Genomic DNA, 27,965 nt, shown 5'->3' with positions numbered 1-27,965 from the left:
GGTCTGTATCCTCGTCCGGAGTCGGAACGCCGAAGGGCTCGAGCCGGAAGCGCGCGCCGCCGCGGCCCCGGCGTGTCTGGAAGGAGGGAATCGCTCGGGCCGGCAGCGGAGGAGTGCGGGAAGATGGCGGCCTTCTCCGGTTCGTGGTGGGAAGCTGAAGGGTTACGAGCGAGTCGCCTCGACCCACGGGGAGCGGGTGGAGTGTGCTGCTGTGGCAGTGGGGTCGGTGGGATGGCGGGAGAGCTGTCTCCGCCTGGGGCCCTGCGCGGTGGGGCAGGGACGGTGGGTTCAGGCCGGGCTTTTCCTCGCGGGCAGCGCCTGGGAGTCTTCACTAAGCGGCTTCTCCTTCCTCCCTTCTGCCTTCGGCTTTCCCGCCGAGCACTCACCTGTCACGTCCCGTGGCGTCTGCGCTCGCCTGGTCCGGTCTTCTGCCTCTCTGACGTGGCGGTGACTGTTGGGGAACCCTTTTCTGTCTCGGGTCCTGGCCAGGCTGAGCAGCCGCTGAGCGTGGGGGAAGGGGACATTTGGGGCAAAGATGATGTCCTGCTTGGATTTATCCCCCTAGGTCTTTACAAAATAAATAAATAAATAAAGCTGCTGATAGTAAAAATGATCGACATTCGGGAAGCTGGACACTTCGAGAGTTAACATTGAATGTCAAAGCTAAAGAAAAATATTTTTTTTCCTCACGGACTAACTATAATTTTTGAGAGTTAGTTACTTGCTTTGTGATACCAAACAAGATTTGGGATGGGGTACTGAACCCACCAGTTAATATTTCTCGTTTTCTCTGTTCACCTCTTACCACCCACACATAATTTGGAAAGTTCCAACCAGCCTTGAATATACTAAATATCGTCTTTCCTTCTCAATACATACACACATATGTGCATATGTACATAGATATGTATATACATATGTACATACACATATACATATGTATATACATATCTATGTACACATACACATATGTAAATGAACAGATCAAATTAAATGTACTATCTTTTTGTGTTATTAACCTATTTAAACGACAATATTATACTATTGTTGGCTGTTTCCTTTTTCTCCTGTAAGAATATCAGGAATTCCAAATTCGCAGGCTACAGGTGAAAGCATTTCTTTTAAAGTCACTTCTGAGAGAAATTCTCTCACTTAACACAATTTTAGCCCCGAGATCTGTCAGGGGGTTGTAGGTCATTGTTTTATAGGTACACATTTTTGGGAGAAATGCACAAATTTAAGGATAAGACAATATTCTGATATGAACAAAAGCAGAAGAATTTGAATATGTATCTGTTTCTCCTTAAAGAGTTTAACTGTTAAACTGAGAAAGACAAGTTTTCTGTAGAAAATAGACCTAGCAAATGACCAGGATCCTGTAAGATACAGCCTAAAATTTGCCAAGCAATCCGTGGTTGCTGTTTGTGACAGTCTTGTACGCACCTTGCAATATTCTGTATGTAGCATATTTTAGACCATCACTTTTTTTTTTTTTTTTTTACATTGCTATTTATATCTCCATGTCAGGGGAACAGGGGTCTTTCCAAGCAGAGGTCAAGTCAGCTTGCTAGAGTTGGTCCTCTCCCACCTTGTGGGACCAGGGACTTGGGTCTTCAGGCTTGGTGGCAAGTGCCACTGAGCCTGGCCCATTGCCCCCTTTTTTCCAGTAGTTTTCATTCTAGGAGACAGAATGTAACTAGACTCTTAAATGGCATAGTAGTTAGGCAAGTCAATCTTGTTGTTCATCTTTATGGCTCAATTAGTTTGTCTGAGCAAGGGAAGGTTTAGCATCTACCTATAACTGATTTCACTTGAATGATAAAATGGCAGAACACTCAGGAACTGCCATCCATTTATGACTGACCTTTATGCAAAATCATGTAAAATAAACAGTGTGGCCATGCCTTTAATCCCAGGCCTCGGGAGGCAAAGGAAGGCAGATCTCTTTTTGAGCCCAGCCTGGTCTACAGATTGAATTCCAGGACAGCCAGGGGAAATCCTGTCTCAAACCAAAAAAGAAAGAAAAGAGAGGAGAAGAGAAGAGAAGATGGGAAAGGGAAAGGAAGCGAAAGGAAGGGAAAGGAAAGGAAAGAAGAGAGAAAGAAACCAAAGGGACATAGCATATTTTCACCTGACAATTTCCATTGGCATGACCCCCCCCCCTTCAGTTAACTAGAATTTGTTTTTAATGTTAAAAATAAAAACTATTTCTCAACCTTAGAGAAACAAAATCTACCTTAAAACAGTCTGTTACTATGAAAACACTTTCACACCCCTTGGGCGTAGTGTAGAGATGGGCATAGAGATTGGCTGAGAGGCTGTGTAAACTTAGCAAGAAAGACCCCAATACCAAGGTTGAATATAGTAATCAATTCTGAAGCACATGGCCAAAAGTTACCTATTTCCTATATTTGGAAGTTTCTGATTTATTTGAACTTTTTGTTTTTTATTTGGACATAGTATTTGCTTGTAGTTATAGGCTACAGTGTGAAGCTATGGTCCTCAAATATGCTTCATAATAGTCAGCTAAGGGTAAATAGCATGTTCATTACTTTAAAATTGCCATATCTCTCTAGTAAGGAAATTAAAAACCTCTCAAATAGTCTGAGACAGTGCCTTATTAGCAACAGTTTGGTTATGGCTGCCATTAAATGTGGGCTGTGTGTTTTCCTTAGATCCTAGAGGGTGTAGAGATCGTCTTAGACTAGCCAAGACAGAGAACTGCTACATTATGCAGAGAAACAGTGGGAATGCAAGGCTAGGAACCCAACTGTCAGATTTTTACTCCTTTCTTTAAGAGCTAAACGTGCCGTGGTGGCTACCATGTGCTCATGACACTATACCAGCAGTGTCATTACATTGCCTCCCCTTTCCCTGTACCCACAGGTAGGTGTGACAAGGCCCATTTTCTGCAAAGAAAACAAATACATAGTTTTGTCCCAAGGTCTTCTATAAACACAACCTTGGAGAGAACTTAAATCTGTCTCCAAAACTCAACACTCTTATATTTTTGGTTGTGAGCCTTTAACGGCTGAGCCATCTCTCCAGCCCAAAGCTCAACACTCTCAGCAGTACAAAGGTACAATAGGAAAGCCAGACTTCAAGGCTTTTCCCCAGTTCTGTGGAAGCAGCTCTAAGAGAATCTGATTTATTCATAGGTTTGATTATTAAAATGACTTCTTTTCCCCCCCAGAAATGGGTGTTATGCCCGAGATTGCACAAGCTGTGGAGGAGATGGATTGGCTGTAAGTACAGAGAACTCAGGTGCAATTGTGACATATCTTTCCTAATGTGAACAGTAAATTTTATCAAATATATTTCTGTCTAGCTTAGGAAATGAATTTCAGTTCATGCTGATTCTTTAGATCATAGATTGTTTCCTTTGAAATTTTATTTCTAGCCGGAAAAAATGGCTGGATTACCACATACAATTTGTTTTAGGTTGCTTTACCATGACTTAAGTAGCCTAGATGATTTTCTATTTATAACTAACTATAATTCTTCACATGTGATTCTTTCAGTCTACCAACTGATATCCAGGCAGAATCTATCCCATTGATCCTAGGAGGAGGGGATGTACTCATGGTATGTTTACATTTAATAAGGTGGTTGAGGGAAAACACATGTTCTGGAGCTGTGTGTGACACTTAAGAGTGGAAATGCTTTAACAAATTCATTTTATTCTTTCATTAGCTTTGATAACACATGTACTATGGTGAGTGTATTCTATAGAAGCTGTGGGAATAGGCCTGGGGAGACTTCTTAATTTTTACTGCAGGAAAGTGGTGGGTGGTAGCATAAAGTATATATACCTGGAATGGTGGAATAACTTGCGGTACAGTGAGAAATATATATCGAATCAGGTTGCATTCTTCCTCAGAGTAGGTAGATTGGGCATTTGCTGGCAGTGGTGGACATGGAAGGTTAAGAAATAAGTATCAGTTAGAATTATGGTTTTTGTTAATACCAATAGTATAGCAAATTGTAGTATAGATCTGTAGTTAGAGACTCTTAAGACACACTAATAATTAGATTAAAACAACGAGGGCTTCAATTTGGTGTAGTAATGGGAAAGAAAAGAAGAGGGCACATGTTTCCTGAATTGGGAGAGGTGACCCAATACACAAGAATCAAAGTTGTCTGGGGCAGTGTGAGTTGTCTTGAGGCACTTGAAGTAAAGTTAGCTAGTCAAGTGTGACAAGATCTCTACATGGCATTATGCTGACTTTGATCTCTTTTAAGTCACAATTTGAACTATAATTAATTTTCTTCCTATTCAGGCTGCAGAAACAGGAAGTGGAAAAACTGGTGTAAGTAATACATTTAAGTTTCATTAAAATATAATTTTTAAAGTGTATTTGAACAGTAGCATTTATTTTGAAATACTTAGCTAAGACAATCTCCTCTAATATGTAAGAAATGGTGGTTTACCATTGTCTTAGTTAGGGTTACTATTGGAATGAAACACTCTAACCAAAGGAAAGACTTACATATCCTGAGTCCCTGACCACTGAGGGAAGACAATGCAGGAACCAAACAGGTGGGCTCCTGGAGGCAGGAGCTGATGCAGAGACCACTGAGGAGCATTTCATGCAGGCTTCCTCCCGTGGCTTTCACAGACTAGTTGTTTTTATAGCACCCAGGACCAGCAGCTCAGGGGGTGCCCCCCACAATGGGCTGGGCCCTCCCATAACACTAATTAGGGAAATGCCCTACAGGTTCCTTCTCCTCAGTGACTTTAGTTTATTTCAAGTGGACATAAAACTAGCCAGCACAACCATTGAGAGTAATGGTTATCTTGTTGGCAAACTGTGAAGGTCTATAAAGGGTATGCTTTTAGGAATGCTGTTTAAAGAGGTCTTACAGGAGGAGGCATATATACTGTAATGTTTATAGGCATTTCAGATTTTTTTGTTTTGTTTTAAGAAACAGGGTTTCTCTGTATAGCCCTGGCTGTCCTGGAACTCACTNTGTAGACCAGGCTGGCCTCGAACTCAGAAATCCGCCTGCCTCTGCCTCCTGAGTGCTGGGATTAAAGGCGTTTAAATACATCCACTTTTGGCCTAGACTAGGAGACAGTGTGAGTTGTAGTAATTTCCTGCTCTGCTTTAAGTTCATCTTGAAGGTCCTCATTGTTTACATCCAGGCCTACAGCTGGCTTTTGTCTTTCAGCTCGGGATTATCTGATTATTATTTAGCTGTAGGTAATGAAATGGGAACAGCCATCTGGATAGTTTGTAATGTACATGCATAGCCTTAGCATTATGCTGACTAATATCACTCTCTGATGACTAACACAGGAAATGGTCCTTTGACAGGCATTTAGTATTCCCGTTATCCAGATAGTGTATGAAACTCTGAAAGACCAACAGGAAGGAAAGAAAGGGAAAACAACTATTAAAACTGGTGCTTCAGGTAATATTTATATTGATATTTTCTTTCTATAAATTAGTCATTGTCTTGGTTTGCAAGTTTGAGTTTGGGGTATGCATTTTATTGCCCATGTATGCAACATAACATTGCAGCATTGTATCCTGAAACAGGGAAAGCAAGTGACATTAGAATTAGTGAGTGAACTGTCCACCATAAAATACAAATAATACTTCTGTTGAGGGAAAAAAATGATTGGCGTTTACCTTTAGGTGTTTCTGTGCCTTTCTTCACCATACATATACATAACTGTAAGGATGAATTGGTACATTGTACAAAAGTGGTTTGTCTTCCTTACATGGAGGTCTGTCTATTTATTGCGTTCTGTTCCTAATAATCCATAACCATTATTATGAATAATCTTACATTCATTCCTTATCTTTTAAGTTGTTTTCTTACTTAGTTTCTAAATTTTATTTATCATCTTTGTTCCTGTTACACTTTTAACAAAATGCATCATATATTTTGAAGTAACTTGTTTTATGTTTCAAAGCAGAATTGAGATAAAATAGCAGGTTTCAATTGTCTGAACTTGCTATATCAACTTTTTTTTTTCTATAGAAAAGTGTTAATGACATAGGATAGACTAGTTTAGTAAATGGGTTGTGTGATGGACAATGAATGTAACTATTAACACTGTTGGCCTAGTTTAAAATACCCTTGGAACTTTCAATAGCTGTATGCCATCATTTATGAGAAACGATGCTAGAAAAGAATGCTTCTGAGATAGCTTAGGAGAAGTAGGATGGCTCTAAGAAACATGTGTCTGGTGAGAAAACAGAAACCTAGATTAATAAACATGAAGAATAGGGATGGTTGATGACCAAAGAAATGTGAGGAGTAGGATACAGCTTACACATAATCTGCAGGGTCTCTTAACTTAAGATTTGCTTATGTTTTGGGTGAGCCAAGAAGGGAGAATCCTACGGAGCATATTTATCCATTCTTCACAATATTTAAACTTGGCAGATAGATCTTCATCAGGCATGATCTAGAAAGGATTTCTGCTTTGGGCATGAAGATGGGCTAAAAATGCTTGTTGTGACTATAAGTTTTTATTTTTCATGACCTATTAAGATACTTTAGAAAAGGAAAAATGCCAATCATATAAAAACAGGAAGAGAAGTAAAAATGTGACTTGAGAACTTCACCTAGAGGACTGGGTGATGAGGTCATTTATTTCCCTTGTGTTAATGGTTAAGTTGCTCAGTTCACTAAACTTTATCAGTGACAAAGATCAGTGTCCTATATACAAAGTGCTCTGAAGCAGGGAGGGGGTTAGGTCTTATTCCCAAGTGGGCCAGTGCCTATCATTAACAGCTTTTGATTTTTCAGGTTTAATTTTGCCCTTAATAAAAACAACTCTATATATGTGTATATTGCAAATAATTTGCAAAATATTGTCAAAGCAAAGGAATTGAGATATAAATATAAACTTCTGTTTCTATAGAGCTGTGCATTTCACATGGCTACGTCTCACTTTTCTTATATTAATTTGCTTAGTGCTCAACAAGTGGCAGATGAACCCATATGATAGAGGGTCTGCTTTTGGTAAGTAGTTAACAATTTGATCTATTCATTGATAACTCAGAAACTTAAAAAGGTATATACAAATACCAAGAAAATGATGGAAAAGTATTGTACATGATTTAATTAACAAATTTGGATCTAGTTACTGAAGATAAACAGTGTAGTACTGAACTAGAAATAGACAGTAGAAAATAATGGAAATAATTCCTATATGACAAGTTAATGTGCACATACAAGTTATTTCAGTAAAGAAAAGGAAGATTGATTCAGTAAAAGACTCTGGCACCATGGTGATCCATCTGGGGCAACAGAAAAATTGGCTTCTATATATAATAACTAGAAATAAATTTCACATGTACTTGAGGTTTAAATTGCCTATGTGTGTTTGTGCATGTATAAGATACAAAAGTTTAAGTGTAGATGTATATGTATAATTTAGCATGCATAATTTAGTAGAAGAAAAACTTTTGTAACCCAAATTGAAGACACAGAAATTAGAAAAGAAAAGATAGAATGTTCGGTTTTGTTACTGTTTTATTATTTTAATTAACACATTAATTGTATAAACTAGTAGGACTCACGTGGGAGTTCCATTTGTGCAGACATTGTGTTTTAATTACATGCATCCATCTACCTTCCTTCTTTTGATCCCCTGCTTAAAGTCTTGTTTCTCCTGCCTCAGTATTTCCCAAGTGTTGGCAATTTCCCTAGAGAACCTTTTTACAAAGTTTTATATTATTCATTATCATATGAGTAAGAACTTAGAATTTTTGAAAAATGAGCTTAAGATGCTTGGTGAAGACATATTTTACAAGTTTCTTTTTGACCCGGTACTGACTATGACTTTGAAACATGAAAGGAGCAGAATATACAATTTCTTTCCAGTATAGACAAAAGCTAAATCTTTATTTACATAAGCACCTGTCTGACTGGTGTATGATGTAAAACTTCATCTCTTAGAGCCCTGATACTAGCCAGTAGCACACACTGGGCATTTGTTTGCTTCTCGAAGTCAGGGCAGCAAAGTGTGGTGAATAGGCCCCATGCCTTCCCTTAGTACCCTTGTTTCACAGCACTGGAGTATGGCCTTCTAGACCAGTGTGTGGGGGCCATGAGCCTATTATTCCAGCAAAACCCTCTAGGGTCTGTGCTCATCTTTCCTAGATTTGTTGGTGTGTATTCTTGTCCTAACAGTGACAGTGTAGACCCTGGTCACCAGCATAGCCAAGGAGATGGTAGGGATAAAGAGGAAGAACTGCTGTTATCTTGGAGTCAACAAGAACATTCTAACAAGTAACAACATTATTAGTGAGAATGAATGGCTTTTGTTTCATAAAGGATGGTTTGTAAAACCTGTACTAACTCCCGTTTCTGTATGCTTGTTCTCCAATGCAGCAATTGGGTCAGATGGTCTGTGTTGTCAAAGCAGAGAAGTGAAGGAGTGGCATGGATGCAGAGCGACTAGAGGACTGCTGAAAGGTACTTGGCCAGTGCTCATGTCCGTCTACGTGTTGAAACTGTCACTATGGATTTCCCACAGGAGCTTTAAAGCAAAGACCTGAACAGTCTTAATGACACAGAACGATCCACAGGTCTTCTGTCACATACAAATGTAACTCAGTGGAAGTTGGAATATGAGTCATGTGTATGCAATTTGTGTAAATTTCATGGAACTTGGCCTTTACAGGGAAGCACTACTATGAGGTGTCCTGTCATGACCAAGGGCTGTGCAGAGTTGGGTGGTCTACCATGCAGGCTTCCTTAGACCTAGGTAAGTGTTTCTAAAAAACCTGAACTGCTTTATATTTATAGGATGTTAGCATATTAATTGAGAGACAAACTAATAGGCTTTACTGTAATTTAATTTTATGGACACAAGACCCTTTATCTGTACCTCACCTGATTCCAGAAAAGACTTGAAATGAGATACTGCGTGCTCCCTGTTAGCACCTGCGCCCCATGTTCTGACAGTGTTTGGGTTTTTTGCTATGAAGACACACCATGACCCCAAGACAGGATTTCTCTGTATAATGTCCTGGAACTTGCTGTGTATATCAGGCTGGCCTCGAACTCACTGATCTCTGCTTGCGTCTGCTTCCCAAATGCTGGGATTAAAGGGGTAGACCACCATCTCCTAGCTGACTATGGCAATCCATATAAATGAAACCATTGAATTGGCTTGCAGTATCAGAGATTTAGTCCATTATTGTCATAGAGGGAAACATGGCAAGCCCTCCCCCACAGTGACATAATTCCTCCAAGGCCACACCTACTTTAACTAGACCACATCTAGTGACACTCTGTATGGACCAAGCATTCAGACACATGAGTCTGTGGGGGCCTTTCTTACTCAGACCACCACATAGGGACTATAGGATTATGACTGAAGATGAGGCTAAAATTCACATGCGTGAAGCATACGTTAGTGCACAGATGCCTCAAATTAGTGAGTTTGTTAGTGACCAGAGTAAGAGTGAGGCAGTGCCACTTGTGTCCATGCTATTGCATATTTGCTATAGGTTGACGGTGCCCAGATACTGCAGACCTGGGAACCAGAGGGAGTTTTATCTCATGTAGTCCCCCACACTGCAATTCTTTTAATTAAGCTCAAACCTTTAAACTACTTTTAAAATCTAGGTACTGACAAGTTTGGATTTGGCTTCGGTGGAACAGGAAAGAAATCTCATAATAAACAATTTGATAATTATGGAGAGGTAAGCTATGGTGCTCTTTGTTTAACATGGAAGGGCTTCTTAAAGACAAGTGTTTTCCAAAGATAGTTCTGATTTGGACTTGAAAAAAACCATAGATAAATAAATAGATAGTAGTTTAAATTTTTATTAGCCCCCCGGTGCTGGGATTACAGGAGCTAGCCACTATGCCCATCTGTGACAGACATTTTTGATACCTGTGTACTATTTAGAGAAATTCTTTTGAAATACCAGTGTCTGCTTTTGATCCTACTGTCTGCAAGTTCATTTGTGACTCCACTTTGTGTTAATGGCTTTTCACTTTCTGGGTTTTAGGAATTCACTATGCATGACACCATTGGATGTTACTTGGATATCGATAAAGGGCATGTGAAGTTCTCTAAGAACGGTGAGCTCTCGGATCTTATCAGCAAAAACAAACCTGTCATTCTCTCATTCTCTCATTCAGTCCTCTCCCTATCCAGCTGCCTTTCAGTTCACTGGCTATTGGTTGTGGATTTGCTCTGTGTTGTGCACACTACTAGAGAAGATGGAGTAGTAGGCAGAGGTAGCTCTGGTGCTTTCATACTGGTGAGGAGAGGCAGTCATACAGTATTTACAAATACAACGTTAGGAGGTAGTAAGCAAGGGAAAGCAAGGCATGGGGTGAGCTGCTGTGTGGGATATGTGCTTTCCAGACGGTGCTCAGGGAAGGCTCTGCTAAGAGAAGACATTTAAAACAAAGTCATGGTTGGCTTATGCTAAGAACTGAAGAACATTTCAGGCAGAGGGAAGAGCAGAGTGAAGGTTCGGGATGGAAGTGTCTGCACTGCCTTAGTAATAGTGAGGAGATGCACGTGTCACGTGCCCTGAGCTGGAGGGAGGGACTGAAGGGCTAGCTCAGTGAGGTAGGCTGTAGCATCAGCTTTACTTTTTATTCTGGGTAAGATGGAAACACTCTGGGGTTCTGAGCCAAGCAGTGCCTTCTCTTTAACAGCTTCTGGCCAACTGTGTTGAAAACACTAGGAAATAGGAAGTTAAAATCACCTATGGAGTAAGGTATAAAATAATAGTAAAGATCTGAGGTCTGGTTTCCTATGGCTAAAATCTAGCTAACTAAGAAGAATCCAGCAGAGAGGCAAGAGAAGGGGCGAACAAGGGTGCATGATCTCTGGCTACCAAAGGAAGACAGTGTGTCCCAGAGGACGGAGAAGTCAATTTGCGACCAGTACTGCTGAAGGGATTGTCAAGAAGGCAGGAGTGACATATTACTTCAGGATTTGGTACCTGATGGCTGTTTTGGTACGACAAGGCAGTGGGTGAGCATGAGTCAGACCTGTAGACAACCAGATGAAGAGAAAGAACGATATCCTAAAAATAAAAACCAGGGGTTGTACTTCACGAATGAAAGGGAGAATGCAAGGTAAATGAATGGGGCTGTTGAATCAAGGGAGGATTTGTGTGTCTGTAATGTGAGAGTGTGAGCCATGAAGTCTCCAGAGGCAGAGGTCTTGCAGATATGTAGACTGGAGTAGGGAGGCGTTAATGAAGTCACACGGTAACTAGGTTGGCTCTAGGCAACTCACTTCATCCATGGGTTTCTTAAGGAAGAAAGAATGAGAAAGTAAGGCAGGTTGGGAGATTTTGTTGTGTATGTGGAAAATCTTCATTTTAATTTCTCTGGTTTTGTTTGTTTATTTGTTTTAAAGGAAAAGATCTTGGTCTGGCATTTGAAATACCAGCACATATAAAAAACCAAGCCCTCTTCCCTGCCTGTGTTTTGAAGGTAATTAGAAGTTTTACTGTTGCTATGAGGCCCCCAACATATACAGCATATACAGCAGAGGACTGTGGGTCTGGGTTTACTCAGAGAAGATCTACCCGTCCCTCCAAAGCCTGGAGGCCCCAGGGAGTTTAGAGGTCTGCTGGGGTGAAGGTGAAGGGTGGGGAAATCCTCGTGGAGGCAGGAGTGTGGGGAGGAGGTATGGGATGTGGAACAGTCAGAGGTTGGACCAGGAGAGGAATAAAATCTGAACTTTAAAGAAAGAAATGAAGAAAGAAAGAACATTAAAAAAAAGAAGAAGAAGTTTTGCTGTAATCTAAACTGTTTGATTTTTCATTATTTTTGTTTTACTGGGCAGTTTGCCATTAGGTTAAACTTTTGTTTTCTTTTATTCGGTGCTAGAATGCTGAATTGAAATTTAACTTTGGTGAAGAAGAATTTAAGTTTCCACCAAAAGATGGTTTTGTTGCTCTTTCCAAGGCCCCAGATAGTTACATCGTCAAATCACAGCACACAGGTATGTATTGCAGCAGAGAGGGTGGGGTTTCTGGAATAGGACAAGTGCGCAGGACTTCTCTCAGTGAGTCCAGTTCCTCTTGCCTCCACCTCATTGGTTAGCAGATTAATGAACTTCAGTTTGAAAACTTAATTGATGAACTATTTTTGTTTCTGTTAAGGCTCTTAAGCTACCTCAGTCTTGATGGCAGTGGTATGCTTGGTTCCTGTGCTTGTGAAATGCCATAGCAGAATGCTAAGTGCTTTCCATGGATTGTTTAGTCTTCACACAGCACCCTGAGAAAGAACTCTTCATATTTTACAGGGGCCTGAGGAACAAGGTGTACCTGGCCTTTGCTACTTGTAGGGTTTTCTTTTTTCCACTCTTTATACCCCACCCCCACCCCTGTTTCTCTCCCTTACATTAAATAGGATACAAAGAAGGATACAGGGGAGAGAGATCACTGAATCTAAGTTCCACAACAACCACCCACCCTGTCTCTTGGGGTATCTTGTTTATGTATCTTCTGAAAAGTTCCCAAAACTCCAAATGTTACATGATTACAGAAATGATCTGCAGCTGGTAAAACCATGCCTCTGCTAGAGCCCAAAGCCAGTCATAGCCACATTCCTGCACCTGGATTAAAGTGAAAGCACATTATCATATTTCTGTGTTTTTTTTGTTTTTTAAGATTTATTTATTATATGTAAGTACACTGTAGCTGTCTTCAGATATTCCAGAAGAGGGCGCCAGATCTTGTTGCGGATGGTTGTGAGCCACCATGTGGTTGCTGGGATTTGAACTCTGGACCTTCGGAAGAGCAGTCGGGTGCTCTTACCCACTGAGCCATCTCACCAGCCCATTTCTGTGTTTTTTAAAGAAACCAAAATTCCAGAATACTCAACTTGGCCAAGGTTGCAGAGCAGATGCCAGGTAGAACTGAATTTAGATCCACTTCAAAGCTTGACCTGAAGGCTCGTACCATTTTCTGTATTATTGCCTGCTATAGTTAAGTTTACACAATTGAAGTACATTTTTTGGCTTGTCACAAAGGAAATAGGCTATTTTTACAACTGTATCAATCAATTCTCATCCCAACTAGTCTTTTAAAAATCCCAACTTATTTTGTTAGATTTATTTTGTTAGATTATCTTCTGTATTTTACAATTATTACCTAACATTTGATACTGGGACATTAGCATTTGTGTTTTACAGCTGATGGCATTTTCGGGTGTGTTTTCCATGACCTGCAATCTTTTCTGCTCTCCTAAGGTAATGCACAGGTATCACAAACAAAATTTCTCCCGAATGCTCCAAAAGCTCTCATTGTGGAACCCTCCAGAGAGTTAGCTGAGCAAACCTTGAACAACGTGAAGCAGTTTAAGAAGTATATTGATAATCCTAAATTGCGGTAAGCCTTCCTTCTGTGCTCAGATGTTAGTGGTCTGAACGAATGCAGTAGAAACCAGCAGAGTTGGTGGTGTACTGGATAAACCTTTAACTATGTAGTAACAGTGTTTCCATTCTAGTTTCCTTTCTTTGGACAGAGGTTGATTTCATTCAGCGATAAATTAATTTCTTCTCTTCACTGTCTAGAAAAACGTGCAGCTCTGTGTAGGGTGTTGGTTAACCTAAGACTCCCACAGGTCTGGTCCTCTCCCTCTTGGGCATTCCATGGAGGGAGACCATAAGTTCTGAGTAGATTTTCTCTTGTCTTTTATTTCTTTTGTGAGATAGGACTTTACTGGCCTCAAATTCACCATCCTCCTGCCTCTGAGTACTGGGATGACAGTGTGAGCACCACATTCAGCTAGGAACCATTTTCATTGGTGGAAAGCTGGATCCTATGTGGAGACTTTTGTGGATCTCACACTTGACTTTTGTTACTTTGCTTTTAATTATTTTTTTTTTATTGGAGCAATTTGGGCAATAAAGTTCACTGCGTGGAAATGTCCATCTAGGTGGCATTTAGTACATTTACAATATTATGTGACTGTTGCCACCTTCTTAAAACCAGAAGCTTTGAGGTTCTGGTGGCCTCACTTACACGTTAAGCAAACTGACTTAGTTGTAAATTACAGTATGCAAAATAATCCTTAATTTTTTGAATGGATTAATGCATGTTACTCATTTGGCAGATACTAAATACCCTGTGTTGTAAAATGTAGGCCTGGGATCTAGACTGGGCTCCCGCAACAGAGTCCATTATGGAGCTGTAGAATGGTGTGGAAGGGGGAGAGGTAAGGAAACTACTTGGGGAAGTGACTTGAGCATGAGAAAAGGAATCTCCTAAGAGAGATGACAGAGTCCCTGCTTAGTATGAGCGTCTGACATCTTCCTGAGGACTGGTTTTGGAAACAGGCAAAATACCTGTATGATGTGATTCATTGCTATCATTATCTATAAAACTAGTGTACCATAGACAAAGACTGCAAGGGGAGATGGATGATAAAAACAGTTTACTGGTGAAAATGGTGAAATTATGGCTTGCTCATTGGTATTTAATACAAGTAAGCCCTCACCTTACTAAGAAGCCTAGTCTATCTTTGAAACGAGCCTAACTATTCTTACACAGTGAGCTTGAGGCCAACCAGGACTACACAAGGAAAGCCTGTTTCAAAAAACGGGTGTGGGGGGGGGGTGGAAAAGCAGCTAGAGAGATGACTCAGTGGTAAAGAGCATTCACTGCTCTTCCAGTTCAATTTCCAGCATGCACATAGTGGCTTACACAATCTGGAACTCCATTTCCAGCAGATCTGAAATTACCTTCCCATAGACAGCAGGCATGTATGTAGTGCACATATATTATGTGTGTAAGCAAAACACTCGTGCACATAAATCTTAATTTTCTTTTTTTACAAGATCACTTTTTTCTCCTTAAAGAGCTGTGAATAACACTAAATAAAGTTTCATCTTCATTTTCTGGTTATCCCTCCTGAAAACAACCTTTTGGTCCTGATTTCAACCCATTTGTCTAAAAATATTCTTTATACTGGAAACGAGTGTATTTTAAAAGGTGGAGTGCAGTTTTCACTACGGCAGGGTGGGTAGAGTGAGTGAAGACTGATGGTTTCCTCACTCTGAGCTCACTCGCCTCGGCATCCGGGGTTTCTGGCTGTGGAGGTGAAGTGCTTTGCTTCCCGCCTTCTGTGTACGCACTGTACACTCATACTGCCACAGCTCTTAGTGACTTATTCCACATGAAAAGACTGGTATACATCAGACTGTAGGACAGACTTTCATCTTTCTCCATTATCACTCTGCCATTGGTTTCAGGGAGCTTCTCATAATTGGTGGCGTTGCGGCTCGGGATCAGCTCTCTGTCCTGGATAATGGGGTAAGCTGTACTTTTAACTTGGGAATACATTCTGTTTTGCCAATAAAAGTCAAAGGGGGTAAAATTAGCACCAGACAAGAAGAGTACATTTGCTGGAAGATGCTGTGTGGGCACACCTCTTTATCTGGGATTAGAGAACAGTAGTTTGTTTTAAATTCATCTGAAATTCTGAGTTGTTTACCCTTTGACTTCTTGAGAATTTTCTTCTAGCCTTTCTGATTAAAAGTCATTGCATGCATGCAGGTTCTTGTGCATGCATGCCTGTATTTTTGAGTAAACAAACCAATGCTGAGTGTAAGTATGGACTAAAGTGGATTTTGGAGAAAGTAGAAGTCTCTGCAGTACTTGGAAATGATGAGTAGTATTGAGACAGTCTCTGAGCTCAGACACATGTAAGGGGAGTCTTACAGACTGCTTAGATATACATGCCGTGTGTAGGGCCAAACTAGGACACTCTGGGCCCTGCTGTTTGGGACTTCATAAAGTTCTTTATTTATGTATATGAAATGAACTTCTTACAAATCTCTCTTACTTCCTTTCCATAATATTTAATTTTGAAATCTAAACCATTTTATACTAAGTCAAGTTTCCTCCATTTCCATCTGTACCAAACAGATGGAGACAGTCTCTGGTTTCCCATGCATATGCACCCACAGGTACAACACATGTACACACACACACACAGACACACACACACACATGATGCTCACTGAGGCCAATGACAAAGGAAAGGCAGTATTATTTCATTGTTTTCTTGGCAATATTCTGTCTGTTCTTAAAGGAGCACCTCTATTTTCTTTGTGCATCTTTCCACCCTGCATTCTCCACTGTCATCTCTACATCCCTCAAGTCAGCCATCACGCTGTTTATGCTAGAGTCCAAGTTAGCTTTGGAGGTAGAGAGTAGAGTTATTTTAGCTTGCAAGTTCCGAGGGTGCTGCATTATGGACCATGTGCTGCTATACACGCCATATCAATAAATACTTACAAACTTGCCCAGCAGCTTCTTCTCAAGCCTGTGGTAACGTAGATCTGTTTTTACATCCCTTTGCCTCCTGCCACTCAGGAGGGAGGAGACTTAGCTGGTTAGAATTGTAAACCAAAGAGATGTTACACACAGGTCAGAGTGGACTTTGTCCTTGTGATTGGTGTATATAGTAGAGTCCTACTTCATTGGACAGGTTTAACTTTGACGTTTCACAGGTATTCTGTAGCTTATCAGTCTCCCTCCCTGAGTTTAAACATGAGAAGGGGTCTGTGGGGCTTTCTGGCTTGGGTTCTTTGTGTCCGTCCTTGCAGGCGCTGTGCTGCTGCAGTCCGTGCATACATCTTAGCCCCAGGAACCCTACAGTGTATGAAAACATGATACTCATCCCTGGTTTTACATATTAGGAACTGGGCATGTACCAACAATTTCATAGCTGGCCAAGAGTGAAAAAGTTACCTGTAGAACTTGACTGCAAAGACTAAAAGTTGTTCCTAATCAACTTGTCCTGTCGACTTGGCTACGAGATGTGAGGGAGAATGCAAAGTGTACGAATTTTGTACTTGAAATTTTTTATGATAAAAAGTTAAACTTTCTATCATTTCAATTTGACCCTTAAATATTTTGTTTTTTAGATTTATTTGTATAGTGTTTTGCTTCCATGTATGTATGTGTACCATGTACATGGCTAGTATATGTGGCTGTCAGAAGAGGGCGTTCTGTCCTCTGGAACTGGAGTTATGGATAGAGATGGGATGCTACATGGACACAAGTGCCCTGCAAACACAAGTACTCATAACTTGAGCCAGTGTTCTAGCCCCATAACCCTCTTATGTGTCGGTGCAGAGGGCGAATGTCCGTGTGGGTGCTTACTAGTGCTATACCTAAATGCTATGATTTCAGTGTAAGTCTACACTACACTTTAATCTGTTGATTTAAAAATAGGAATAATAATAGTTGAGTATCAACAAACACTATAATAATTTCCTGGCCAGTCTAAGCAGTGACTGTTAAACTATAATCAAATACAGTGAGCACTCAGCATACTGGGCATCCAGGGTTCGTTGGGTCTTCTCTGAATTATCAAAACTATCTTGTAAAAGAAAGCTATTCCTCTGTGGGAATGATGAGGAAATTGATGTGTGATGATAGATACCCCACCGTGGGATAATAGTGCAGCTTGCACTGGAGTTCCTGTTTCATTCTAGAATTCATGGAAACTCACTTGGTTTCTTTTTTTTTTTTTTTTTAATAAAATACAGATATTACATATTCGATTATGTGTAAACGTTAAAGATATCCCAGATGAATTGCTACAGTCAGCATGTGCTGTACAGCATTATGTGTCCATAATGACTTTGAGGACGCTTTGCACTGATGGGCACTATTTCGGTTCACGTGTTTGAAGTAGAAAATGGCATTTTGCTGTTTTAAAGTAATTATATTAATTTTTAGTTTGCCTTGGGTGCTGCTTATGTCTTTTCAGGTTGACATTGTTGTCGGTACTCCAGGAAGACTGGATGATTTGGTGTCGACTGGAAAGCTCAACTTGTCTCAAGTTAGATTCCTGGTCCTGGATGAAGCAGTGGGTTGAAATACGTTCATATTTTCTTTAGAGAGTATACTTATGATAAGATTTATAACGTGAAGAAAAAAAGATCCTTAATCCCATTACCTAAAAATCACAGTTAAACACATTTTCATTTACTATATTGACACACATGTAGTTCACTTTTTTACCTGCATATTAAGTCAATGTTGAATTTAAAATATTTGAAAATTTTCATTTATATTGAATATATGTAGTTTTATTACTCGCTCTAAATAATACAGTGTGATAGCTATTTACATAGCATTTACATTCCACAAAGGAGTGAGAATCTACGTGTGATTGGTAGATGGGGTGAATGTATAATTGTGCACCAAGGACTTGAGCATCTGATTTAGGGATCCAGCCGGGGCCCTGACACAGAAGTTAGGGATTACTTTAGGGAGTTGAAATCAGACTTTGAGGAATTTAGGCAAACCTTTATTAAAAAAATTATATCTCAAATATTTCACTTGATTATTTGTGATTATTCTCTGAAGGCTATTTAATGATGTTACATGGGCATGGCTACGTCATGGTTTCTTTAATTACTCTCCAATTAGTGACACAAGTAGTTTGCTTTTTTATTCCAAATAACTGTGCATGCATTATTTTTTATTCAACAAATCATTTTTTATGCTTGAGATGTATACTGTGGCCATCTGGAAGGACAGAAATGTGTCTGAGGCTTTTGAGACCCTCTTTCAAATTATTCTAAAGATGGTTGGGTTAATTTTCCAGCACAGGAACTTTTTCAGTTTTCAAATTAAAATCATTATCTTAAGGATATGTGTTATAAACTGTTGTATTCATGCTAGAATACTAGAGTGTAGTTGGATTTATTTATTATACTTTTTCATATTTTAGTCACAAGGGACCTAAGGTTAAATTTATAACTTCCTTTAATTACGCAGCAGATTATAATTATTTTGTAAATATAGGGAGATATATATGTGCATATGTTAATTCTTTTACCTTGTATTTTAAATTTAAAACTTAAAGGATTTTCATAGTGATGGAAACTCTTTTTCTGCAGGATGGGCTTCTCTCTCAAGGTTATTCTGACTTCATTAACAGGATGCACAGCCAGATTCCTCAGATTACCTCTGATGGGAAAAGACTTCAGGTATCACGTGACCCAAATGCAGCCCAAAATACATGGAGACAGCTGTTCCTCAGTGTTGTAGAGTCAGAGAGACGCTTTTGTTTTAAGGTGTTATGATTCCATTCATTGTGTACATTTCCTTTGTTATCATCTAGTTACTCACACACACACAGCTGATAATCTTAAAGGGCTGGTCATGGTGCCACACAGCAGACCTTTAATCCCAGCACTTTGTGAGTTTGAGGCCATCCTGGTCTACAAAGTGAGTTCAGGATAGCCAGGACTCTGTTACTCAGGGAAGCTCTGTTTTGGTGGAAAGTAGGGTTGGGAGGCTCCTTTTAGAAATCAGGGTAATTTCTTGGTTGTTACAGATAACCCTCAGATAGTCTCAGTGGCTCTTTCTGTAGAGCCCTGGGTGCTTACAGTCTAGTGGGTGCTGCTGCTTGTGCAAAGGGGAAGAGCATTGGCTATTGACTGTCAGTCACCTTTGTAGTAGTAATTTCTGAAAACATTGCCCTTGTTTTATCCTTCCATAGGAAACATTTGAGAGGGAGAGACTTTTGAGAAAAGGGAATGAATAACAATTTGTGGCCTTTGATTTAAAACAAAAAACAAAAAAACAAACCTTCTTAGAGGGAGAGATGGCATGGTTTCTGTGAGACAGTCAGGACTGACAGCCTGCCAAGGTCACACTGTTAGTTACTACATGGAGGCAGGAATTAGATGTGTTTTGGGTTCCCTGACTACTATTCTGTGTTCTCTTATTATCCATTGTTTGTGTGAATCTCAAAACAAAACAAATATTTTTAAAAAACTCGTGTGATAGAAAGCTGACTGTTATAAAAGTTGGTCTGAATGTTGGTTTTTCTGTCTAGGTGATTGTTTGCTCTGCTACTCTGCATTCTTTTGATGTAAAGAAGCTATCTGAGAAGATAATGCATTTTCCCACATGGGTCGATTTGAAAGGAGAAGATTCTGTTCCAGATACTGTGCATCATGTCGTTGTCCCTGTGAACCCCAAAACTGACAAGCTTTGGGAAAGGCTGGGGAAGAACCACATTCGAGTAAGTACTGCGAGGTATGGACACTGTGGTGAGCTAGTCTCCTCAGGCTGAGTCATTCCTTAGCATCCCTCATCCCTTCTTTATCTCTGCCTCTCAACAGACTGATGATGTACATGCAAAGGATAACACAAGACCTGGTGCTAACAGTCCAGGTAAGATGAAAGAGTGAGTAGAAAGTGTTATATAGCTTGGAAATGATTGGTTTGTTTCTGTGCCTAGTGTTCTCATGAAAGATGGGAGATATGACCTACAAAGTTAGAATAGGGAAAATAGAAGTAATAAGAATAATCATGAAGTGGGGCAAGCTCATCCCACTTAGCTTAGAGGAGCAGTGTTAACCACTGAACTTCGGTGTTAGTTGTGTGGCCTCAAAATCATAAGTCTTCTGGATCATTGATGTAGATGATGGGAAAACTAGCAAATTTGTCTAGAGACAAAGTTATATTGACCCTGAAACTCCAGAAAAATAAAGATGAAGGATGCTGGGGGTTGGGGGTGCCTTTATGAAATGGTAAAAGACAAATAGTTTGGATTTCTTAATTATTTTTATGATTGTCTTGACTCTTTAGTGTATGATTCAGGGCATTAAACACATTTATATTATTCGGCCTTAGTACTGTCTGTAGCACTTGTTGTTCTCAAACAGAAACTGTATGCTCATTGATCAGTTCTGAAAAAGCCTAACAGTCTGAGTGCAGTGAAGATAGCCTAGCAGACAATTTCTTTCATGTCTACAACATTTCAAAATTGTATGAAGATACAGGAGGATATAAGGTGCTAAAACTAAAACCTAAGTGACTGGATCTTAAACCGATTAGACTGCATGTCTGATGTCAGATGTCTTAGTGGGTCCTTAGACTAGGTCAGAGTGCTTTTACTTTTTGGTTGAATTCACTGAGCAGTTTGACACATGTCTCAAGGGTGGATTGACTGAAGTCTTGTTTCAAGTTCCTTAGAAATTGGTTTTATGTCTAACACCAGATTGACATGATCCATACTCACTTACTTTTCCTGTTGAAGTAGAGAAACTGCTAGTTAAGCACAAATTGTTAACCCATGGTTAGGGAATGCACTTTATAAAATACCAGCTTTTACCGTGATGATGGTTTTGTAAAGCTTTTGCTTACTCTCCACTACTGTTGGAGACAACAGAAAACCTTTAGAAATAGGTTGGATTAAAAGCATGTGTCAGCAGAGGAGAAACAAGAATAACACTACTTCCCAGGAAAGAGAGGACTGAAAAGCTGCTAACCAGGTTTTCATTCTGTGGAGTGGTATTAGATTGGTTAGACTTAGTACTTTCTTTAAGAAGGGTTATGGTAATCCAATAATCAGGACTTAAGCATAAATGGAAGTCAGTGCAGGACAGACAGATTCTAACTAATGCTTGAGAGGAGGAAGGTACCAAGTCTTGGTGCCGGGCTCTTTTGTTAGGATGTTTACATATTTGTGTTTCTTCCTAAAAGGTTATGGTTGTATGTCTGCGTGCATGTGTGTGCCTGTGTGCTGCATGGGTGTGTGTGTGTGTGGGGGTGTGTTTGTGTGTATGAGAGAGACCGAGACCCAAAAATAGCGCACAAGTCACTGACAGAATTATTCATTGCAAATAAATGAAGCAATGAGTTAACTAAGTACCTCACTCTCATACTGTGCCTTGTGGATAGTATTGCAGGGATGTTTAGAGCTAAGCAATTTATCTGACTGATAATGTGTGCTCATGACAGCTTCAAGTTGACATTCTGTTGCTTTTTCTGTTGCTGTGGTAATCAAGAGATGTGGTCTGAAGCTATTAAAATACTGAAGGGGGAGTATGCTGTCCGAGCAATCAAGGAACACAAGATGGATCAAGCAATTATCTTCTGTAGAACTAAAATTGACTGTGATAACTTGGAGCAGTACTTTATGCAGCAAGGAGGAGGTAAATTTGTCCTCACTTATTTCTTTATTTCATAGACTATTACCCTCACATTGATGAGAGCTAGAATACATGTACAGAGTTTAAAGCAATGATGGCACATTGTAGCCTATCTGTATCTACCCAGTGCTTTTCTAGGAATAAGTCCTGGGGTAAACATGGGAACTTCTTCCACAGTGCTACAGTTGTCATTAGCATGAACCTGAATCACAGGATTCTAATGCCACTCATCTAGATTATTGATTAACAACTAAAATCTAAAGTATAATGACTAAAATATTAGTCATTATTATTATATTATATTATTAATTTTCTAAACTGGTAAATAGGAAAAATTGAGTAAGGGAGAAACCCTAAATACAGGAAGAAAGAAGCCAAGTATTGTGGTACCCGTGTGTAGTCGCAGCACTTGGGAGGCAGAGGTTGGAGGATGGTGAGGTCACTAAGTCACAAACCAAGTTTAGGCTGGCTTGAGCTGCATAGTGAGATAGGATCTCAAAATCTAAGAGCTGAGAATATAGCTCAGTGGTGGAAATATAACTCAGTGGTTATGCGTAAGACTCCTGCTTCAAATTCTAGTCTTAGAGGAAAAATACATCTTAGGAATCACAGAATAAGATCAGTATTGTAAAAAACCTGAATATATATTATGAGTCAGTGAACCGAAGTCTTCTGCTAAGTTCACATAGAGTATTAATCTAGAGATGTGTTAGCTATAGCTGTTAAAAACAACATACCAAAAAAAGGCCAAGGAAGATCTTAAAAACATTTGGTTTTGCAAGATACACATTCTAATATGCTGGTTATGATAGTTTGAATTTTAATATAAAGATTAACACACATAAACACATATGGTGAAATGCTAATCTAAAGATCTAATAAGAGATGAAATAGACCTTAAACAAAAATATTAGTAGAAATAAAGGGGCACTACTGTTGTGAAAATATGACCCAAACTTTGCAAATAAATAGGACATTCCACACTAAAATTAACTTGACCCAAGATCTATACAAGTCAATGAGTTTCTGTACAGCTAGAATCGACATTAGAATGGAAATGGGGTGGTTTCACATGAGATTTTTTTTTTATGTTTAGGTAACTTTTTGTTTCTTATCAAATATGGAGATATTCTTAGTCAGTATAGAAATGCTTACTTTGTATTAAAAAATGAAACTCCAAGTCTGGCAAGGCCGTGGAACATACCTAAGTACTCTAATTTGTTGTTGAGAATATTAAGCAGTAAAGCCATCTCAGTTGAAGGGCTATACATTCTGTCATAAAGTTGGACAATAAGCTGGGCATAGTGGGGTGTGCCTCTAACCCCAGCTTCTTGGAAAGTTAATACAAAAGTTTGATAGAATTTAGAATTCTCTTAAAAGCAAATCAATGTTAATATTTTATGGAGTTTGTGTGTGTGTCAGTGGAAGAATGTGAACACATGCCTGTGGAGGTCAGAACTGTCTTCCTTACTTTCTAAGAGACTCTCACAGAACCTGGAGCTACTAGATTCAGCTAGGCTTGCTGGCCAGTGAGGTCTAGGGTCCACCTGTCAACCCAACATTGACAGAGCCAGATGCTGGGGTTAAAGATGCCAACATTGCCCAGCTTTTACTTGGGTGCTGAGAATCTGAGCACATATCTCCGTGCTTATACTTTACTACCTGAGCCATCTCCCCAGTCTTCGATGGAATTTATTTTAATGGCATTTTTGCCTGTTTCAGAAAGTGTGCTGCCTTCATTTGTGCCAGATTGTGGAGTATAGAGTTTTATAAACATGTGTTTTTATAGTCTTTGGCATAATGCATTTCAAGGTCAGATGTTAAATATGTTTTTCCCTAGGACCTGATAAAAAAGGACACCAGTTCTCATGTGTATGTCTTCATGGTGACAGAAAGCCTCATGAGAGAAAGCAAAACTTGGAACGATTTAAGGTACAGCGTGCCTAGTTACCTGCATCTCCTTCTTATTTAAAGGGCTGTTCTAGTGTTCCTCATGCCACTTAATATCATTAAAACAATTCTTTTCCTAGCGACTTAAAGCATTTTACTCTTAGCCATACACTGTGGCAGGAATTGGTCATGTTTGACAGTCAGATAATTACTTTTCATGCACCCTGTCAGGTAGCCCACTGCTCCCTCGCAATAGACTCCATACAGTATTCTTTGACTGACATACACACGTACATTCTTACATTCATACATAGTTTTATCAGGTAGACACTTTGTAGAATATGGGATTAGGTAAACCATGTCTATAAACCTTTCTGAAAAGTACACAAATACGTGTAGAGGATTTACTTTATTCTGAAATGAAGATGAGCATTAGAGTTTGGTAGTGTGGAAGCAAATGTGCCTGGCTTTATGGTTCTTTGGAGTGCACCCTTTCAGATGCTTGCATTCTGAAGGCCTTCTGAGCCCTTGGAGTGTGTAGATGGCCTCGGCCATTTAGAACTAGCATCAGTAGTTTCTTCTCACCATCATTCCATAATGTTTACTGCCGTGTATAGGATAGTTGGTTTTTTCCTGTCATTTGGAAAAAGTGGGACATGTCAGGCTTATATGCTTGCATGCTATGTATCACCAATGTTCTGGCTTCATTTCACCAAGTTCACTGCCATTTGTCCTGGGTATTACACTAGCTCTAGAGTCAGTATGCATCCCTCACCTCCAAACCTTAACTTTCTTCTGCACAATGGCATCCAAAGGGTTAATTTGTATTTCCTTTGTAAGCTCTAGGGGCTTATTTTCTACTGCCTCTTGTTTTGTTTTGTTTTGTTTTGTTTTGTTTTGTTTTGTTTTGTTTTGATGCTTATGGGTGTGTTGCCTGCACGGTGTGTGTTCAGTGCCCACAAAGGTCAGAAGAGGGTGTTGAATCCTCTGGAACTGACATTACAGATTGTTAGTGCTATATAGGTGTTGGGAATGGAACCCAGGTCCTCTCTGGCAGAACAGTCAGTGCGCTTAACCACATCCATGGGAAATGAACCATTTCTGCCCCTCCCCATTCCCTAGGTTTATGTTAGTGGAAGAATAAAGACAACACCTATGCTGCTTCTGTGTTCTGTTCTATTTATTATATATTTTTGGTGTTCCAAAAATATTTCCAAAGACGAAAGATAAAGCCTGAGTTTAGCAATGCCTTAATACACTGGTATAAGAAAAACAATACAACCATTAATATCATCTCAGCAGACCGTAGAGTAAAATTTCAGGATTTGGTCCAGTAGATTATTATGTTCAAACAGGTAATCTGAAAGTACCATTGAACTTTCTTAGTGGAGTGTTTGTTTTTATGTTTTATGCATTTACTGACAGACACCTCCTTGTCTTGGTTCTCTCAGAAAGGAGACGTAAGATTCTTGATTTGCACAGACGTAGCTGCTAGAGGGATTGATATCCATGGTGTTCCTTATGGTAAGAAGAAACTTTCTACTTAGCACACTGACCTTACAAATGGACGATGGCTGTTAACCATTGTCTTCCTTTGCAGTTATAAACGTCACCCTGCCTGATGAGAAGCAGAATTATGTGCACCGGATTGGCAGAGTGGGACGAGCTGAAAGGTACTGCTCAAGTTCTTCCCCCTTTGAGCTCCTATGTTTCAGAACTAACGTCTAATGCAGGCTTTGAAATCTTTCAGGATGGGCCTGGCTATTTCCCTGGTGGCAACAGAGAAAGAAAAGGTAACCCTCTGGCCTCTGTTAGAGTCACTGTGAGTTACATTTGATATGGGAAGTGAAAGCAGTTTAATTCCCCACTGAAATTGGAATCAGTCACAAATGGAAGGGAACATTTTATAGAATTCTTTCCTTCTCTATGTATTGAGTAGTCAAATACTAGCATGTGGTTTACAAAGAAAGGAGTAAAATATCCTAATAGCACTAATAGCGCTAATATAGGTTTTTTCAACAAAAACTATTTAAATACTATTTAGTATGATACCATAGGACACTTAGGGGGTCATACTTAAATATATAATTATGGTTTGTAGAAAAACTTTTATAAGGTCTCCTGTGCAAAGTTTTTTCTCAAATTTATGTGCATACTTTCCCTATCTGCTTTATTTTCCTTTGGATATAAACAGACTTATTAAAATATTAGTTTTGATACGACATTCTCCAAAATTTATCCCCTCTCCATGCCTCCCTTTTTATAGTCCAGGCTGGCCTCAGACTCTGCTCTCCTTGCCTTAGCCTGAGTGCTGGGTTTCCAGGCATTCACCACCACACCTGGCTGCCTGCATGCGCCTCGTTAAACATCGGGCTATGGTGTCAGTTTATGGGTTTGTTTGGATTGAGAATTTCTTTAACTCACATCCTTTTGTATTATTTCCAAAATAACCCAGATCTATTAAATGAGCCATCAAGTAATAGCTGTTTGATAAAATGCATAATCTTTTTTCTAGTGTTTTAAGGAAATAAAATGTTAAACACACATACACAAATGTAGAGCACAGTATTTAATTTCCATCTCTATAAATGGTCATGTTTGTTTCTTTTTAATGTAGGTTTGGTATCATGTATGTAGCAACCGTGGGAAGGGATGCTATAACACTAGACTCAAGGAAGATGGCGGCTGTACTATCTGGTACAATGAAATGCAGGTAAGACTCTCAGAGACTTTATTGACATTGATAAACAGCCTGCATTCATCTAGAAAACTTACATGTCTACTTTCATCTGTTTGTCAGTGATAAGAGAAGGGTAATTGGCTAATCATTTTGTCTGTAAGCTGTGACTTGACTTCAGGGATCTAGCCTCCATATTATGCATTCAGCTTGTGTAGTGTTATTTCATGCTATTACAGTGAAACTCTTATCAAAGTGAAATTTTTATCTAAAATACTTGAATTTTCTCACTCTCTCTTAGCTACTTTCCGAGATAGAAGAGCACCTGAACTGTACCATTTCCCAGGTGGAGCCAGATATAAAGGTTCCAGTGGATGAGTTTGATGGGAAAGTTACATATGGTCAAAAAAGGGCTGCTGGCGGTAAGCTCTCAGATGCTTCAGTGTGCTCTGGCTCCCTCCCTCCCTATACTGCACCCGCTGTTTCTCCTATCCCAGACTCAAGATCCTCCTGCCTCAGCCTTCTAAGTGCTGGAATTATAGACATCCACCAGCACACGTAGCTAAATTTGCCTCTTTGAGTGTGAGTTTATGAAGACCATGATTTTGTTCCATTATGCTAACAGTATATTATTAGCATATTAATTGTCCTCTCCTAATTGCTCTCCAGTGCTTTGTTATTATTTGACTTCCAGCATTTTATTGTGTGATCTGTATGTGAATGAGGGGCAGCAATTAGCTGATTGTCTTGAAGTATTCATATTAAGAGTACTTGAACTTTTAAAGAATTATTAGGAAATCAGTATTATAATTTTTGAACAAAGAGTCAGGAGTCTTTAAGTGGCAACCTCGGTTAGTATTCTCTTTCCCCAGAATGTTTCCGAAATCTTTTGATTCAGGGTATACTAAAGGAGTGGGAGATGTGGGCATTTAGGCAACTACTAATGAAGCTTGATTACTAATTTATATTGAAATTCTTGATTTAAAAACTTAAAGCTCAATGTTCTGGAGATAACTTGTCTGTTGGTAAGTTTTTACTGCTAGAAACAATATTTGAAGTGGTAAAATGAGAGCAGGGCTTCCTGACAAGTGCTTCAAGCATGCCACTTACATTGCTCCTGGTTTGTATGCTCGCGCAGGTGGAAACTATAAAGGCCATGTGGATATCCTGGCACCTACCGTTCAAGAGTTGGCTGCCCTTGAAAAGGAAGCACAGACATCTTTCCTACACCTTGGCTACCTTCCCAACCAGCTGTTCAGAACCTTCTGACTTCATGTAGCCGGAGTAGGATTGGAGTCATAAAGTCTGTAGTCTTAACTCTAACCCAGTGGTGCTGCTTCTCTGAGCAGCAGTATTTATAGTAACCGAGCTATCACTGCTAACTCTCGCATGTCAGGAAACACAGACCTTAGCAATTCTTCATAAAATGGCAGCCGAATGAAAATAAATTTGACAACTATATTTTCATGAAGGCTT

The 27,965-nt window shown here is 39.6% G+C and overlaps 1 protein-coding gene across 1 annotated transcript; it reads left to right on the top strand.

Annotated features, from left to right (window-relative positions):
• The first annotated feature begins 31 nt into the window (after positions 1–31).
• Positions 32–27,960, top strand: Ddx1 (DEAD-box helicase 1). Its single transcript, XM_021178799.2, has 26 exons — positions 32–139; positions 3,194–3,245; positions 3,522–3,585; positions 4,281–4,310; positions 5,319–5,415; positions 6,934–6,981; positions 8,356–8,439; positions 8,648–8,731; positions 9,598–9,674; positions 9,987–10,059; positions 11,360–11,436; positions 11,836–11,950; positions 13,202–13,340; positions 15,206–15,266; positions 17,737–17,835; positions 18,875–18,964; positions 19,819–20,007; positions 20,108–20,159; positions 21,779–21,925; positions 23,763–23,854; positions 25,264–25,336; positions 25,413–25,485; positions 25,563–25,605; positions 26,430–26,525; positions 26,791–26,911; positions 27,628–27,960. The coding sequence occupies exons 1-26, from the start codon at positions 124–126 to the stop codon at positions 27,756–27,758; spliced, it is 2,223 nt and encodes a 740-aa protein (XP_021034458.1). The 5' UTR covers positions 32–123; the 3' UTR covers positions 27,759–27,960.
• Positions 27,961–27,965: the final 5 nt, after the last annotated feature.

This window comes from Mus caroli, chromosome 12 (genome assembly GCF_900094665.2).
Source record: "Mus caroli chromosome 12, CAROLI_EIJ_v1.1, whole genome shotgun sequence".
NCBI lineage: Eukaryota > Metazoa > Chordata > Mammalia > Rodentia > Muridae > Mus > Mus caroli.
The sequence above is the reverse complement of the archived record's forward strand: the minus strand, read 5'-3'. Positions and strand labels throughout refer to the sequence as shown.